We start from the raw sequence: 16,308 nt of genomic DNA, 5'->3' as shown, positions 1-16,308 counted from the left end.
AAGATTTAGTTGGCTCCCAGCCCATGTGGGGGTGGAGGGGAACGAGGGAGTTGTTGTACTGGCTAAATAAGCACTTAGTAGTTGGGATGTTGTAGTTTCAATGAGCAAGGCAGAGGGCAAAAAGCCTGATATGGACAGTGATGGTTCAGAGACGGCAGTGGAATAGAGATACTAAGGGCAGAGGAAAGTTGGTGAGGGGAGGATAGGCTAATTTTACAAGATTAAGGGTGGGACACAGCTGGTTGAAATAAGACTTTAAATGTGATAGGAAAGCATTCAACATGAATGTGTGATTACTGCCAGGAAACAGAGACCGTGGAACATGTATTGGTACATTGTGAGCAGTATCAGAGGGAGAATTAGATACAGGACATTAATTTAAAGAGTATATTGAGTAGAACGTCATTAGATATAGTATCAAATATTTTATCTTTTTTAAAAGCAACAAGGCTGGCCCACACTCCAGTACAGTAGGTGGCGTTAATGCACCATAACGTTGAATACCAACCGCCGATAAACCCCACCGAAGAAGAGGAAGAAGGAAATAAAAAATGACTATCGTTAGATTCGATGAGCCGTCGGTGTCTACATCTAGGCCGGTTTAAATGCATGAACAAACCAAACAATGTGATGTCTTGTAGGCAAAGGGAAAGGGAGTGAAAAACCAACCGAATCTCGGCGCATTCACTATTCTGCTCTGCGTCTATGATAACAACAGATGGACTCGTTGCTCCTGTGGGCCACTGCCGGAGTCGACAGTGCATTTGTTGGGGAGGGAACGACTGGGCAAAGGCGGAAGACGGCGCATCAGCAGTCAGATTGGAAGCTAACTGGTTGTTGCAAGATGCTTGTAAGCGACAGTTCTCTACACGGGTAGGTAATAACATGAACACCACGTGAAGGTAGTTTTCACACGTAATAGTTAAAATGAATAAGATTTGACTATCATTTCCCACTTTTTGCTAAATACCCTCCACCCCCAAAAACAGAAAAATACGTACACTCGTGACCGGCACAAGTGACAGATGAATATTATTTGCAGCGTGACTGACTGACAAGTTGGTTAACAAACTGGTAGTTAGCAGACTAATGATACGATACAGAAGCATTCGTAATACTACATCGATTTAGGAATAAAACGTCTTGTCCTGCAGTTTTCTCAAATAATTTTGCTTTGGGCCAGAATGCATATAAACAGCCACTTGTTAATGGTGTTTCTGTGGAGCGCTTGCGCTATTTGAAGACTTCAATTGTGAGAGTTTTTAGTATTGGCAGTGGAAACAATGTAGCGACTTGCAAATGTATTAGTGAAATGAAACTTTCTATACATGTCCCACCACACCTACAACAATCTGTTAAAGGACACTGCAGTAGAGCCCCCCCCTCTTAAATATTCTAGTAGATAGGCATTCATGTTTAGACCTGGAATTTTTCTCTCAATTATGTGCATATAATATGGATCTATCTCTTGCAGGATTTAAGGATAAGTCAACTTTGACGTTTGAACTCCTGAAGTAACCTGCATGGATCGACAAGGGCTGAACTAAAATTTTGATTAAAAAAGAAATATATATATTTATATATTCAACACAAGCACAGATAAGACACAATGGCGAGCAGAAGAAAATCAACAACGCCTTGCATGTTCCCCCCCGTTGAAATGGTGGATTCAGACCCTGACATGGAGGTCGTTACAGAGGGAGATGAACAGACTGACGAGGGGGCAGCTAACTGTCCTGTGGAAAACTCAACTGAAAGCAACCCGAGTGAGGAAGACACACAGGCCATGGACCACTTCATTAAAACTATGGACTCGAGTACAGCAGAAGGAGGTTATGAGTGCAAGTACTGCAGCTTTCAGACATCACAGCTCAATATGTTTACCTTGCATGTGGACACTGAGCACCCAAATATAGTTCTAAACTCATCTTATGTGTGTGTTGAGTGTGACTTTCACACCAAGAGGTATGATGCATTGTTGGAGCATAATGCACGCCACCATCCTGGAGAAGACAATTTCAGCAGGACCATGGTGAAGAGCAACAATCAAACCATCTTTGAGCAGAGAGTCAATGACTTGACCTTTGATGGCAGTTTTGTTGAGGAGGATGAGGACACATCCTGTAAGGGTATTGCCCTAAGCAAGACACCAATCATGAAGCTCAAGAGTAGGGCTGAGGCCAAGAAGTTTACAGGGTCACACAAAATGGCAGATAACAGTGTCATTAAAGTGGAGAGTGATGAGGAAGAAGAGAGAGAGGAGGTGCCCCCCCCTCCTGTCACCCCCACTGTAGTGGCTGTGTCAACCCCTCTGACCATTCAACCTATTCAGCAAAGCATAATGGTCAACAGCCCAAATGTGCTCCAAATAAAGACCACCAACTCCACCACAATGCTCCCTCCAGGGACATTGGCTCAAGTTCTGTCTGCCTTGCAGAATCAGCAGACCTCCCAGACCCAGCTCCTCATCCCGGTCAGTAGTATCCCCACATACAATGGGGCCATGGACAATAATGTCCTTCTGGTCAGTGCCTATAATAGGTTCCCTTACCCATCTGTGTCAGAGATCATGGGTCTAGCAGTACAAACCAAGTTCACAGAGGAGCAGATAAAGGTGTGGTTCTCTGCCCAGCGGCTGAAGCACGGTGTGAGCTGGACCCCAGAGGAGGTGGAGGAGGCCAGGAGGAAGAAATTCAATGGCTCAGTGCAGGCCGTGTCACAGACCATCACTGTCATCCCAGCCAATTTTGCTACGGCAGCCAATGGCCTGCAGTCAATCTTTCAGACTTGTCAGATTGTAGGGCAACCAGGGATGGTTTTGACTCAGGTAGGGGGTGGCAACACTGTCCCTGTGGCCTCACCCATCACGTTAGCTGTTGCTGGGGTCCCCAACCCCAGAACCAGTGTCAGTAAGGTGCCAGAACCCTCCACCTCTGAGACCGCTTCTCCACTCAGTACCGATTCCCTGGGAGCGCGACCCAAAAAATCCAAGGAGCAGCTAGCAGAGCTGAAGGCCAGTTACCTAAGGAGACAGTTTGCCACTGAGGCAGAGATCTCTCAGCTGATGAAGGTCACTAACCTCACCAAAAGAGCAATAAAGAAGTGGTTCAGTGACACACGTTACAACCAACGCAACTCAAAGGACCACCACGGAGTTGCCTTAAATGACATTTCAGTCAACACCAACAGTAACGACACCAGCAGCAGCACAGCCATTGTGATCGACTCCAGCGACGAAGCCAGTGAATCCTCTCTCACAACCCAAGGGCCCATCTATGATCCACGAATCAAGTTCCGCCACGCCTTTCCTGACTTCACACCTCAGAAGTTCAAGGAAAAGACTCCGGAGCAGCTTCTGCTTTTGGAGGCCAGCTACCAGAAGTCTGACACGCCAGGCGATGAGGAGCTAAGTAGGTTGAGGATGGAGACTAAACTGACCAGGCGAGAGGTGGACGCCTGGTTCTCTGAGAGGAGAAAAATGCCACTGGACTCTGATGGCACAGAGGAGCTAGAGAGTGAAATGGTCAAAGTGCCTTCCTCTGGGCAAGAAGCTCGGACGCCATCCAGCGGCCGGAAGATTATGAAGAAAACCCCAGAGCAGCTCCACGTCCTGAAAAGCGCCTTTGTTCGTACCCAGTGGCCCTCTGCTGAAGAGTACGACAAGATGGCCAAGGAGAGCGGGTTACCCAGAACCTACATTGTCAACTGGTTTGGAGACACCCGTTATGCCTCCAAGAACAGTAACCTGAAGTGGTACTACTTGTATCAGAGTGGAAAGGTTAACGAGGCAATGAACGGAGGTGAACTTAAGAAGAAGCCACGGAAACGCTTTCGTGGTTGGTCCAGGAGAACGAGGCGGCCATACCCCTGCAAACAAACACCCCCTACCATCAAAGTAAAGACGGGTAAAGACATTTTAAAGGAGCACTACCTCAAGCATAAGGTCTTAAATGAGAAAGATTTGGATGAACTGGTGGCCAAGTCCAGTATGAGCTATGAGCAGGTGCGGGACTGGTTTGCGGAGATCAGCAGGAGGGAAGAGAAGGGCCTTGACCCTTTCAGTGAGGGTAAAGAGGAGACACACGGTGACCGTGAGGGAGAGATGGAAGTGAAAGAGAAAGGGGATGATGAAGAAAACGACATTGACAACAAAGATGATGAAAATAACAATGATGAAGATGAAACGAATGACAATGAAACCACGGAAGAGCCTCTATGTTTCAAGCAATCACAGTCAGAACCAGAAGATCAGTGATTTAAAAGGTCCAGGTGAGTGATGACAAGGATGTGTAGAATGAGTACATTTTCTAATTGTAAAGGCATTTGTTACTTGTGTGTCCTGAATTATTATTAAATGTTTTTAACATGTCAAGATCTTTCCTCTAAATTTAGCCTAATACAAATTGAATTACTTTTGACCTTGATTTCCTCTTTTATACAGTCAGTGAGGAAATTTGCACACTAATCTCATGTTTTCTTAATTATGATGTTTTTGCTCCCACAGAATTCTCATTGGTTGCCTACAGAAGAGAAGAGATGGAAAACACAGGTGAAATGTACCAAGTGTTTTGGTGTTAAACTGCGTGGACCAACCAGGCACAAAGAAGCGAGAAGACGTATGATGCCAAATAATTTTAGCAAGGGATTATATACTGAACAAAAATATAAACGCAACATGTAAAGTGTTGGTCCCATGTTTCATGAGCGGAAATAAAATATCCCTGAAATTTTCCATATGCACAAATCATCAAATCAAATGTTTATAAAGCCCTTTTTAAATCAGCAGATGTTACAAAGTGCTTATACAGAAACCCAGCCTAAAACTCCAAACAGTAAGCAATGCAGATGTAGAAGCATGGTGGCTAGGAAAAACTCCCTAGAAAGGCAGGAACCTAGGAAGAAACCTAGAGAGGAACCAGGCTCTGAGGGGTGGCCAGTCCTCTTCTGGCTGTGCCCAATGGAGATTACATTTAAGTCTCTTATCCAGAGCGATTATAAGAGTACATGGCCATTAAGGCCAGATCGTTCAAAAATATGTTCAAATGTTCATAGATGACCAGCAGGGTCAAATAATAATCACAGTGGTTGTAGAGGGTGCAACAAGTCTGCACCTCAGGAGTAAATGTCAGTTGGCTTTTCATGGCTCGTTCAGAGGTCGCGACAGCAGGTGAGGGAGAGGATCGAAACAGCAGGTCCGGGACAAGGTAGCATGTCCGGTGAACAGGTCAGAGTTCCATAACCAGGGTTGAAACTGGATCAGCAACACGACCAGGTGGACTGTGGACAGCCAGGAGTCATCAGGCCAGGTAGTCCTGAGGCATGGTCCTAGGGCTCAGGTCCTCAGAGAGCGAGAGATGGGAGCATACTTAAGTTCACACAGGACACCAGATAAGACGGGAATTTTACCAGATACGAAATAGTGACCCTAGCCCCCCCCCCCCCCCACTGGGCCTCCCCGGACAGGGCCAACCAGCCAGGATATAACCCCACCCACTTTGCCAAAGCACAGCCTCACAACAATAGAGAGTTAAATAGACAACCAACTTACTGCCCTGAGACATTTCTGAGTATAGTGCACAAAGATCTCTTTCACCGCACAAGCCCGAGAGGGCGCAAAACTGGCTTACTTCTCTCAAATTTTGTGCAAATTTATTGACATCCCTGTTAGTGACCATTTCTCCTTTGCCAAGATAATCCATCATCTGATAGGTGTGGCATATCAAGAAGCTGATTAAACAGCATGGTCATTACACAGGTGCACCTTGTGCTGGGGGAAAATAAAAGGGCACTAAAATGTGCAGTTTTGTCACACAACACAATGCCACAGATGTCTCAAATGTTGAGGGAGCATGCAATTGACATGCTGATTGCAAGAATGTCCACCAGAGCTGTTGGCTGATAATTGAATGTTCATTTCTCGACCATAAGCCACCTCGTTTTAGAGAATTTGGCAGTACGTTCAATCGGCCTCACAACCACAGACCGCGTGTAACCACGCCAGCCCAGCACCTCCACATCTGGCTTCTTCACCTGCACGATCGTCTGAGACCAGCCACCCAGACAGTTGATGGAAACTGAGCAGTATTTCTGTCTGTAATAAAACCCTTTTCCCTTGTGGGGAAAAGTACTTCTGATTGGCTGGGCTTGGCTCCCCACTGGCTGGGCCTATGCCCTCGCAGGCCTACCCATGGCTGCCCAGTCATGTGAAATCCATAGATTAGGACCTAATGAATTTATTTCAATTGACTGATTTCCTTAAATGTACTGTAACTCAGTAAAAACATTGAAATTGTTGCCTGTTGGGTTTATATTTTTGTTCAGTGTGTGTGTGTGTATATATATATATATATATGTATATATATATATCTTACATTACCTTAATTGAAAATACTATTTGGTTTTCTGGGATATTTTAGTAATATTGTACCTTGCTATCTTAACTAAATCCAAGACATTTCGATTTGGTAAATCCTTATTTTTTTCTTGTAGGTTATGTAATAACTTTTAAAATCGTAATAACGTTTTTAAATCGTGAAATTGTGTCCAGGTTGAAGGGAATTTCAAAATGTTTTTTCTTTGATGTACTGACAACGTTTTTAAAAAAAAAATCTCACAGTTTTGTGAATATGACTTAAATCAGTGCCATCTGTTTTTGGATTATGTTTTAAATGGAATCAGTGGTTCTACAAAACTGTTTTTATATGTGTTCAAATAATTTGTTGGTCTTAAATGACAAAATATGGAGTAATCCAGGTTAATATTCTGCTCAGTTTTTGGGGTGGGTTTCTTTGTATGTTGGTTTTCCAAATGAAAAAGGCATGTGTGCTGTCATTCAGGATTTAGTAAACATTACCTCAGTCTTTTAAGCTATGAGTGGAAGACAGTGACTTTGTTCAATTTAAAGGGGTTTTAAAAATACACATGATACAGGTTCATTCACAGTTTGCTTGAGATGGCAGTTTTTTCTAAAGTAAGTAACTTTCAATGCATAGTTGTACTTTAAAAAAAAATACGGGTTAAAATCTTTCAGGTGTACAATGACAACGATATAGGGTGAAGATACCACAAGCACTTGGTATGGTTCCTCTTTTAACGAGAGCCAATTTTACTTTAGTCAACCTTTTAACTTTTCTTCCTCTGCTTATCTTCCTCTTATCTTGTAGGTCTATACTCAAATCTGGATGTACAGGTTTTTATATGCAACTATACATCAAAGAACAGTCAATGAGGAGATGGTGAATTATAAATTATTGTTTTGCTTCTCTATGTTTTCAGTAATGACAAGGACCCTTATGAATTCTGCAATATGGTATAAGCCTGTTGGCATCCTTAATTGCTGTAATATGATGATTCGTTTATTAGTATTATTAGTTTATTTATTTATTATATCTTACTTTCGTGAATACTTTGCCAAGAAAATTTATTTAGTTTCAGACCAGTGCTTTTGCAGGTAAGAAACAGATTTTCAGTAGTCATTGTCAAGCCATAGGAAAAGTGCAACTAACTCTGTTAGCCATTGAAATCAACCACAATACTAAATTTACCACATTTTACAGTTGGACAATACATTTGTTTGTGAAATGCTTGTTATTAGAAGTGTGGAAATCCATTGCCAATGCAGAACACTGCCACCACTTTTTGACTTCTGTGCAATTGTTGTTCTATCTTCTACAAACTCAACTTGAGTCATGATGCATTTGTGTTCAACATTGTATCATAACTGACATGCCATTTCAGAAGTCTTTTAATAGACATTACGCAGCAAAAAAATACTTGTCTGAGGGAAATATGATTTAATATGATTGAATGTCATTATTTGAACCTTACATCATTAAATGGCAATATTTGTCAAACCAGTTGTATTTATACCACCTGATAAGTTTATTAAGAATAAGCCGTGCTGAGGTAGGTTTATTAAGAATAAGCCATGCTGGGGTAGGTTTACTAAGAATAAGCCATGCTGAGGTAGGTTTATTAAGAATAAGCCATGCTGAGGTAGGTTTATTAAGAATAAGCCATGCTGAGGTAGGTTTATTAAGAATAAGGCATGCTGAGGTAGATTTATTAAGAATAAGCCATGCTGAGGTATGTTTATTAAGAATAAGCCATGCTGAGGTAGGTTTATTAAGAATAAGCCATGCTGAGGTAAGTTTATTAAGAATAGGCCATTCTGAGGTAGGTTTATTAAGAATACGCCATGCTGAGGTAGGTTTATTAAGAATACGACATGCTGAGGTAGGTTTATTAAGAATACGCCATGCTGAGGTAGGTTTATTAAGAATAAGCCATGCTGAGGTAGGTTTATTAAGAATAAGCCATGCTGAGGTAGGTTTATTAAGAATACGCCATGCTGAGGTAGGTTTATTAAGAATAAGCCATGCTGAGGTAGGTTTATTAAGAATACGCCATGCTGAGGTAGGTTTATTAAGAATAAGCCATGCTGAGGTAGGTTTATTAAGAATACGCCATGCTGAGGTAGGTTTATTAAGAATAAGCCATGCTGAGGTAGGTTTATTAAGAATAAGCCATGCCGAGGTAGGTTTATTAAGAATACGCCATGCTGAGGTAGGTTTATTAAGAATAAGCCATGCTGAGGTAGGTTTATTAAGAATACGCCATGCTGAGGTAGGTTTATTAAGAATACGACATGCTGAGGTAGGTTTATTAAGAATACGCCATGCTGAGGTAGGTTTATTAAGAATACGACATGCTGAGGTAGGTTTATTAAGAATACGACATGCTGAGGTAGGTTTATTAAGAATACGCCATGCTGAGGTAGGTTTATTAAGAATACGCCATGCTGAGGTATACTGTATGGTTCCTTTCTTCTGGTATGGATGTCTTTTTATTCCAGGAGGTGGAGCTATTTGCAATGTTATTGTTTTTCTAAACCAACATTGAATAAGGTAAGCCAGAATGGGATGGTATAAAATTTGAAGTAGCTTTGACTATAATTTAAATTGTTATCCTCCGTCCTATCAGTGTTAAAATGATGGAGATGGGGTAGGGCAGGGTTTCCCAGTCAGTCCTGGGGCCCCCCTGGGTGCACGTTTAGTTTTTTTTGCCTAGCCCTACACAGCTGTTTCATCAAACTTTGGCTCTTTGAATCAGCTGTGTAGTGTTAGGGCAAAAACCAAAATGTGCACCCAGAGGAGGCCCCGGACAGACCCTGGTGTAGGGGACTGGATTGGTAAAACTGAAGTACATTTTGCGGTCAACCTATATTCTATTCATATAATTCATTATATTATGTCCAGTGTAATTTGGGGGGGCTAATTTACCAACTGCACAGTTGGTAAATTAGATTAAGCAGGCATAACTGAAAACTGTGAATTGGAACAGCTACATTTTCATGTAGTACAGTACTCTAAGTGTGGTATTGGGCCTCACTGGATATACATTTACCCAAAGAGAAATGTCCCGCAGTGCTGAAACTCACTACAAAAATGTTGTTGGCAGGCTGAAAATCCCCACTAATATGTATTGCCTTGCTCATTGGGAGCCTGCTTGATATTTGGCCATCGAAGAGTTCATGTTAAAGAGAACTATCCAAATCAAGGGTGTGACCAGCTGTGGGCTTCCATCCTAATCAGAGAGAGGGGAAGAGAGAGGGAAAAGAAAAGTAGATATGCAAGATTTTTTTTAAAGGGTGTCAACGACCAGCAATGAGATAGACAAGAATACAATACCCTTTCTCTACTGACCCAGATATACATACCCAGGCAGTGCTACGTAAAATACGTATGGCAGCACGCTCTAGTCTTGGCGGCAGCGGCATCTGTGTCAGCCGCAGCCCTGCTTATTTCCCAGCGATTACGTAGCAGAGGGTGTGCGAGGAGAGCGCAAACCAGTCTCTGGTGCTCACTGGGTCATGCTAAGGACGACTCTCCCCCGGTCTCCCCTCCCTACCCCCTCCCTACCCCACGCGTCTGCTGCTGCAGCCCGAGGTCCCTGCTCACTGCGTCCGCCTACATATCAAAACGCCTGGCTGCCTGCTCCCATGATGCGGCACGCTGCAAATAAAGCATTCCCAACGTCTGTCGCACAGCGGTCTGCAGTGCACACAGTTTTTTAAATCCAGTTAATCCCCTATCGCCCCCACCTGGGATGTAGCCTATATGTTACGAATACAGAACACAGAGTTCTTAAAAAAATAAAAAAAATTCAGGGGGTAGATCAGCTTAAATATTGCAAATAGATTGTGGCTTCTATCAATGTAATTGTCTACATCATTTCTAATCCCACATATATATTTTTGGGTCAATAGTTTAAACACACCGACTGATTACAGGGTTTTTATTTTTTTAAACTATTTTCTACATTGCAGAATAATAGTGTAGACATCAAAACTATGAAATAACACATGTAGAAACCAAAAAAATGTTAAACAAATCAAAATATATTTTATATTTGAGATCCTTCAAAGTAGCCACCCTTTGCTTTGCACACGCTTAGCATTCTGTCAACCACCTTCATGAAGTAATCACCTGGAATGCATTTCAATTAACAGGTGTGTCTTGTTAAAAATTAAGTGGAATTTATTTCCTTCTTAATACGTTTGAGCCAATCAGTTTTGCTGTGACAAGGTAGGGGTAGTATACAGAAGATAGCTCTATTTAGTAAAATACCAAGTCCATAATATGGCAATAACAGCTAAAATAAGCAAAGAGAAACGACAGTCCATCATTACTTTAAGACATGATGGTCAGTCACTCTGGAACATTTCAAGAACATTGAAAGTTTCTTCAAGTGCAGCAGCAAAAACCATCAAGCGCTATGATGAAACTGGCTCTCATGAGGACCACCACAGGAAAGGAAGATCCAGAGTTACCTCTGCTGCAGAGAATAAGTTCATTAGTGTTACCAGACTCAATAAATGCTTCACAGAGTTCAAGTAACAGACACATCTCAACATCAACTGTTCAGAGGAGACTGCATCAATCAGGCCTTCATGGTCAAATTGCTGCAAAAAAACACCAATTATAAGAAGAGACTTGCTTGGGCCAAGAAACACAAGCAATGGACATTAGACCGGTGGAAATCTGTCCTTTGATCTGATGAGTCCAAATTTCAGACATTTGGTTCCAACCTCTGTGTCTATGTGAAACACAGAGTAGGTGAAGGAATGATCGCTGCGTGTGTGGTTCCAACCGTGAAGCACAGAGGAGGAGGGGTGATGGCGCTTTACTGGTGACACTGTCAGTGATATATTTAGAATTCAAGGCACACTTAACCAGTATGGCTACCACAGCATTCTGCATCGATACACCATCCCTTCTGGTTTCGCTTAGTGGGACTATCATTTGTTTTTCAACAGGGCAATGACCCAACACACCTCCAGGCTGTGTAAGCACTATTTGACGAAGAAGGAGAGTAATGGAGTGCTGCATCAGATGACCTGGCCTCCATAATCACCCGACCTCAACCCAATTGTGATGGTTTGGGATGAGTCGGACCGCAGAGTGTAGGAAAAGCAGCCAACAAGTGCTCGGCATATGTGGGAACTCCTCCAGACTATTGGAAAAGCATTCCTCATGAAGCTGGTTGAGAGAATGCCAAGAGTGTGCAAAGCTGTCATCAAGGCAAAGGGTGGCTACTTTGAAGAATCCAAAATCCAAAATATATTTTGATTTGTTTAACACTTTTTTGGTTACTATATGATTACGTGTGTGTTATTTCATAGTTTTGATGTATTCACCATTATGCTACAATGTAGAAAATAGTAAAATTAAAGAAAAAACATTGAATGAGTAGGTGTGTCCAAACTTTTGACTTGTACTGTACATATGTTTTTAGATATTTTCCTTTATTATTTTCTCCTAACCCTACCACCCCTCCCCTAATTAGAGTAAACTTACAGACAACACTTTAGGCTTCTACTTCCAGTTTATACATACTATATACATTTTATGGACACAGTATATTTTACAATAGTTATCTCTTGTTTGTTTTTAGTCCCATCCTTCAGCTACCCTCAAACACTCCCATCTATCTTTGAAGACCGTTCAGTTTTGATTTCTATTTGTCATATATTTTTCAACTGTGCTGTTTCACAAAACTTCTGAAACTATATATATTTTACGGACACTGTATATTTTACATTCGTTATCTTGTTATTTTTAGTCCACCCTTCAGCTCCCCTCAACCACTCCCTGTAATGGTTTTCCTCCTCTTCTGAGGAGGGGTAGGAAGGATCGGACCAATATGCAGCGTGGTAAGTGTTCGTCATTTTATTAAAACTAAACTGAACACTACAATACAAAGCAAACAAAAAGAACAACCGAAACAGTTCCGTCTGGTAACTAATACAAAGACAGAAAACAACTACCCACAAATCATAGTGGGAAAACAGGCTGCCTAAGTATGGTTCTCAATCAGAGACAATGATAAACAGCTGCCTCTGATTGGGAACCATACCAGGTCAAACACAGAAATACAAAAACATAGAACAACACATAGAATGCCCACCCCAACTCACGCCCTGACCAAACTAAAATAGAGACATAAAAAAGGAACTAAGGTCAGGACGTGACACACCGATCTGTCTCTGAACACCATCCAGTTTTGACTTCTATTTGCCATATATTATTCAACTGTGCTGTGATGTTTCACAAAAGTTCTGAACCTTTCTATTCTCATAGTTTCTACAGATTGTAAATTAAAAATAAATATTTTTGCTAAGAGTATTATTATATTATTGATCGATTGATTATGACTTTTCAAATCACCCAGCAGTGCTATTTGCAGAGTTAGCTCCTGGTAAATGTTGCAATTCTTCAGCCATTCTTGAACCTGCGACCAAAAACAAGCTACATATGAACAGTAGCAAAAAAAAAATCGAATGATTCTGTTTCTTCGCAGCTAAATCTGCAGATCTGGGATGGTTGTATCTCCCATAAATAGAACATTCTCTTGGTTGCAAGAATTTTGTATAATCATTTAAATTGAAAAACTCTTGTAAGTTTTGAAGCCGGCATTGTTTTGTGTATCAGTTCATAAATCATATGCCATGGAATTGGAACATCCAAAATATCTTCCCCAACTATTTTGCAATCTATATGGCACATCTGTACATTTTTGGTCCTTAAATGAAACTTGTATACTTTTTTATTTATCACAATTATCTTTAACCAATTTTGGTGTTTAATGCAGAGCCGAACAACAAGTTCCTTACTTTCACAGTTCTTTACTGGGCAGAATCAAACCACGTGAGCGACTGCTTTGAGTGACACAGCTATGGCAGTGTCCAGAGATGCCCCTCCCCTGCACTTGTCCTTACAATACCCTGGTTCACAAGGCAAAGGGAATTCATGCTGTATAGCTGTTGACAGATATACCATTAGGCCACCATCTCTAGACTCCCGAACAGTTCTGCCCACGCTCGCCACTCATCAGACCGAATCCAGTCTGTCGTCTCATATTTGCCTTTGTCTTCTGAGTTTGAAACTGGGGTATGATCCAGGGTAAAGGGTTCACTGCTGAACAGAGTTCTGTTCTCAATGTACTGCGCAGCACTGCTGAGCTGAGCCTAAAAAAACTGGGCTGAAGACACCACAGATGGATCTCCCTGTCTGAAAAGGGGGCTGTTACACAATTGAGGGCATTGAAGTCTGAAGTGTACAAAGAACGTATTCAAGCAATGCTTTATTCTTCGGCCAGCATGTTCTGTTTAAAATCACATTTGCCATCTGGTGGCTGATGGACATTGTTCTCGGCTGCATCAGTTTCTTACCTGAATAAGGCTGCATGGTGATCCCATTCAAATCAATTCAATGATTCAATGTATCGCAGTGGAACGGTCTTGAAAATGACTTGTCTGAACGAATAAATGTGTTGCTACTGTAATGACTGTACTGTTGTGTAATGATGTAATGTTTTTGTGACTCTTGCACAAGCTTTACAGTTGGACACAGGAAGCAGGTATTTTCATCTCACCATTTATAGTTTGGGACATTGTCTCTGTTATGGTTCCACTAGTCTCAAATATTCATGTTGAAACCAATGTGAAGAGTAAATAGACAAAAATAATAATAATCCTGACCAGGGTAGTGACCCAATTTCAAGTTCATGTCTAGCTTTAACTTTGTCTTCTCTCTGCTCACAACGTCATATCCCATTCTTCATCGATATACTGACTGACTGACTGACATGCATGCATTCATTGCCCCAGTGATACAATCCAATGATATTGATGTTCATATGCTGAAGTCATGATACACTATTTATACACAAAAGTATGAGGACACCCCTTCAAATTAGTGGATTCGGTTATATCTGCAACATCATTGCTGTTAGGTAGGTATAAAAAATAAATCGAGCACATAGCCATGCAATCTCCATAGACAAACATTGCCAGTAGAATGGCCATACTGAAGAGCTCAGCGTGGCACCGCCATAGGACGCCAAGTCAGTTCGTCAAATTTCTGCCCTGCTAGAGCTGCCTCTGTCAACGGTAAGTGCTGTTAAGCCTAAATTCACTTTGCGCAATGCCAAGCGTTGGCTGGTGTGGTGTAAAGTCTGCCACCATTGGACTCTGGAGCAGTGGAAACACGTTCTGTGGAGTGATGAATAGCGCTTCACTTTCTGGTAGTCCGACAGACAAATCTGGCTTTGGCAGAGGCCAGGAGAACGCTACCCACCCCAATGCATAGTGCCAACTGTAAAGTTTGGTGGATGAGGAATAATGGTCTGGGGCTGTTTTTCATGGATCGGGCTAGACTCCTTAGTTCTAGTGAAGGGAAATCTTAATGCTACAGCATACAATGACATTCTGTATTTCCAACTTTGTGATAAGAGCTTGGGGAAGGCCCTTTCCTGTTTCAGCATGACAATGCCCCCATGCACAAAGTGAGGTCATACAGAAATGGTTTGTTCAGATTGGTGTGGAGGAACTTGATTGGCCTGCACAGAGTCCTGACCTCAACCACATCAAACACCTTTGGGATGAATTGGAACACCTGGCCAACATCAGTGTCTGACCTCACTAATGCTCTTGTGGCTGAATGAAAGCAAGTCCCTGCAGCAATGTCCCAACATCTAGTGGAAAGCCTTCCCAGAAGAGCGGAGGCTGTTATAGCAGCAAAGGGAGGACCAACTCCATATTAATGCCAATGATTTTGGAATGAGATGTTTGACGAGCAGGTGTCCACATATTTTTGGTCATGCAGTGTATGTTCTGAATAGTTTGTGTTGCGTCTGACGTGTTCTTTCAATGCAGTCACTGCTGACAGCAAAGTTCCTCTTGGGGTTAGAGAAGTGCCATACCCTAACCCTCCTGGTTCCGGTAGTCCACCTTGCATTGTTACCAGTTCACGTTAGTCTGCCTGACGTTTGAGTTGTGTCAGCGAGGTACCTTGCCAATCGCACCAAGTCACACCACAGTGTGCAGGTTTATGTACAGACATTTTAATCACCAATCCTTCAATGGCAGTTTTAATAAACTGTTCCCAGACGTTTGAACAATGTTGCACCCCCCTCTTAGTTTCGATGTCGATGCATTTCCTGCACGGCCACCGATAGTAAAGTCAGCCATTTGGTCCTCAAAGCGCCTTTGACATTCTCTGGTGCAGTTTCCTCCTGTGGTGCATCTGTTTATGGTCAACTATATACATTTTTCTCTCATTTTGATCAAAGTCACTAGTCCCTGAGGTTTTCTTTGACATTGTAGATTGTTTCCTGACTTCAGTTTATACCTGCAGCTTACATGTGTCCTCATCTTGCCAGTTTACACTTGTAAGATCTGATCAAAATAAGTTCACAATGCGTCTGTCTACACTGGTCTAAAAATGTAGGCACAATCAACATGAGGACAAGATCATGACAAAGGGTGCATGTTAGAAGCAGGTATAAACGTGGATAGAGACCCGACAAATACATGCATACTTTGTCCCTCGTGTCTCAGGTCAATACAAATATTTAGATTCATATTTTCAGCAAGTCACACGAATTAGTCTGTGACATCTGAAAAATGGACCAAGAGATCTGTTCCATAGCCAGATGTGTGCCACTCGTAGGATCCTTCAGCTGTGTTGATGACAGATGCACTTGGTTATTAGTCTATTAACTCTAATCCTCAACAAATTCATACTCTCATTATCTTTCACTCTCAGACGTTGGACCAAAACATTATGATAGGGGTTTAAGTATCAATTCTTCCAGTTTTGTTTGGGAGCCGATGAGGGACCACCTGCTCACCTTCCTAATGTTTGAGTAGACATGGGCGGCAGCGCCTTTTTGTTGACACCGAAGTTCCTGTGAGCTCATTATCACTTCCTCCTGTTAAGCACTTCGCAGTGTTGGCCGACCTTG

General features: G+C 42.0%; 1 protein-coding gene across 1 annotated transcript; it reads left to right on the top strand.

Annotated features, from left to right (window-relative positions):
• Positions 1-527: 527 nt before the first annotated feature.
• LOC115131588 (zinc fingers and homeoboxes protein 1-like) lies at positions 528-6,866 on the top strand. Its single transcript, XM_029663406.2, has 3 exons — positions 528-873; positions 1,475-4,269; positions 4,505-6,866. The coding sequence occupies exon 2, from the start codon at positions 1,610-1,612 to the stop codon at positions 4,253-4,255; it is 2,646 nt and encodes an 881-aa protein (XP_029519266.2). The 5' UTR covers positions 528-873; positions 1,475-1,609; the 3' UTR covers positions 4,256-4,269; positions 4,505-6,866.
• Positions 6,867-16,308: the final 9,442 nt, after the last annotated feature.

Source organism: Oncorhynchus nerka, linkage group LG7 (genome assembly GCF_034236695.1).
Source record: "Oncorhynchus nerka isolate Pitt River linkage group LG7, Oner_Uvic_2.0, whole genome shotgun sequence".
Lineage (NCBI taxonomy): Eukaryota > Metazoa > Chordata > Actinopteri > Salmoniformes > Salmonidae > Oncorhynchus > Oncorhynchus nerka.
Note: the sequence above shows the minus strand (reverse complement) of the source record. Positions and strands in the feature narration are given on the sequence as shown.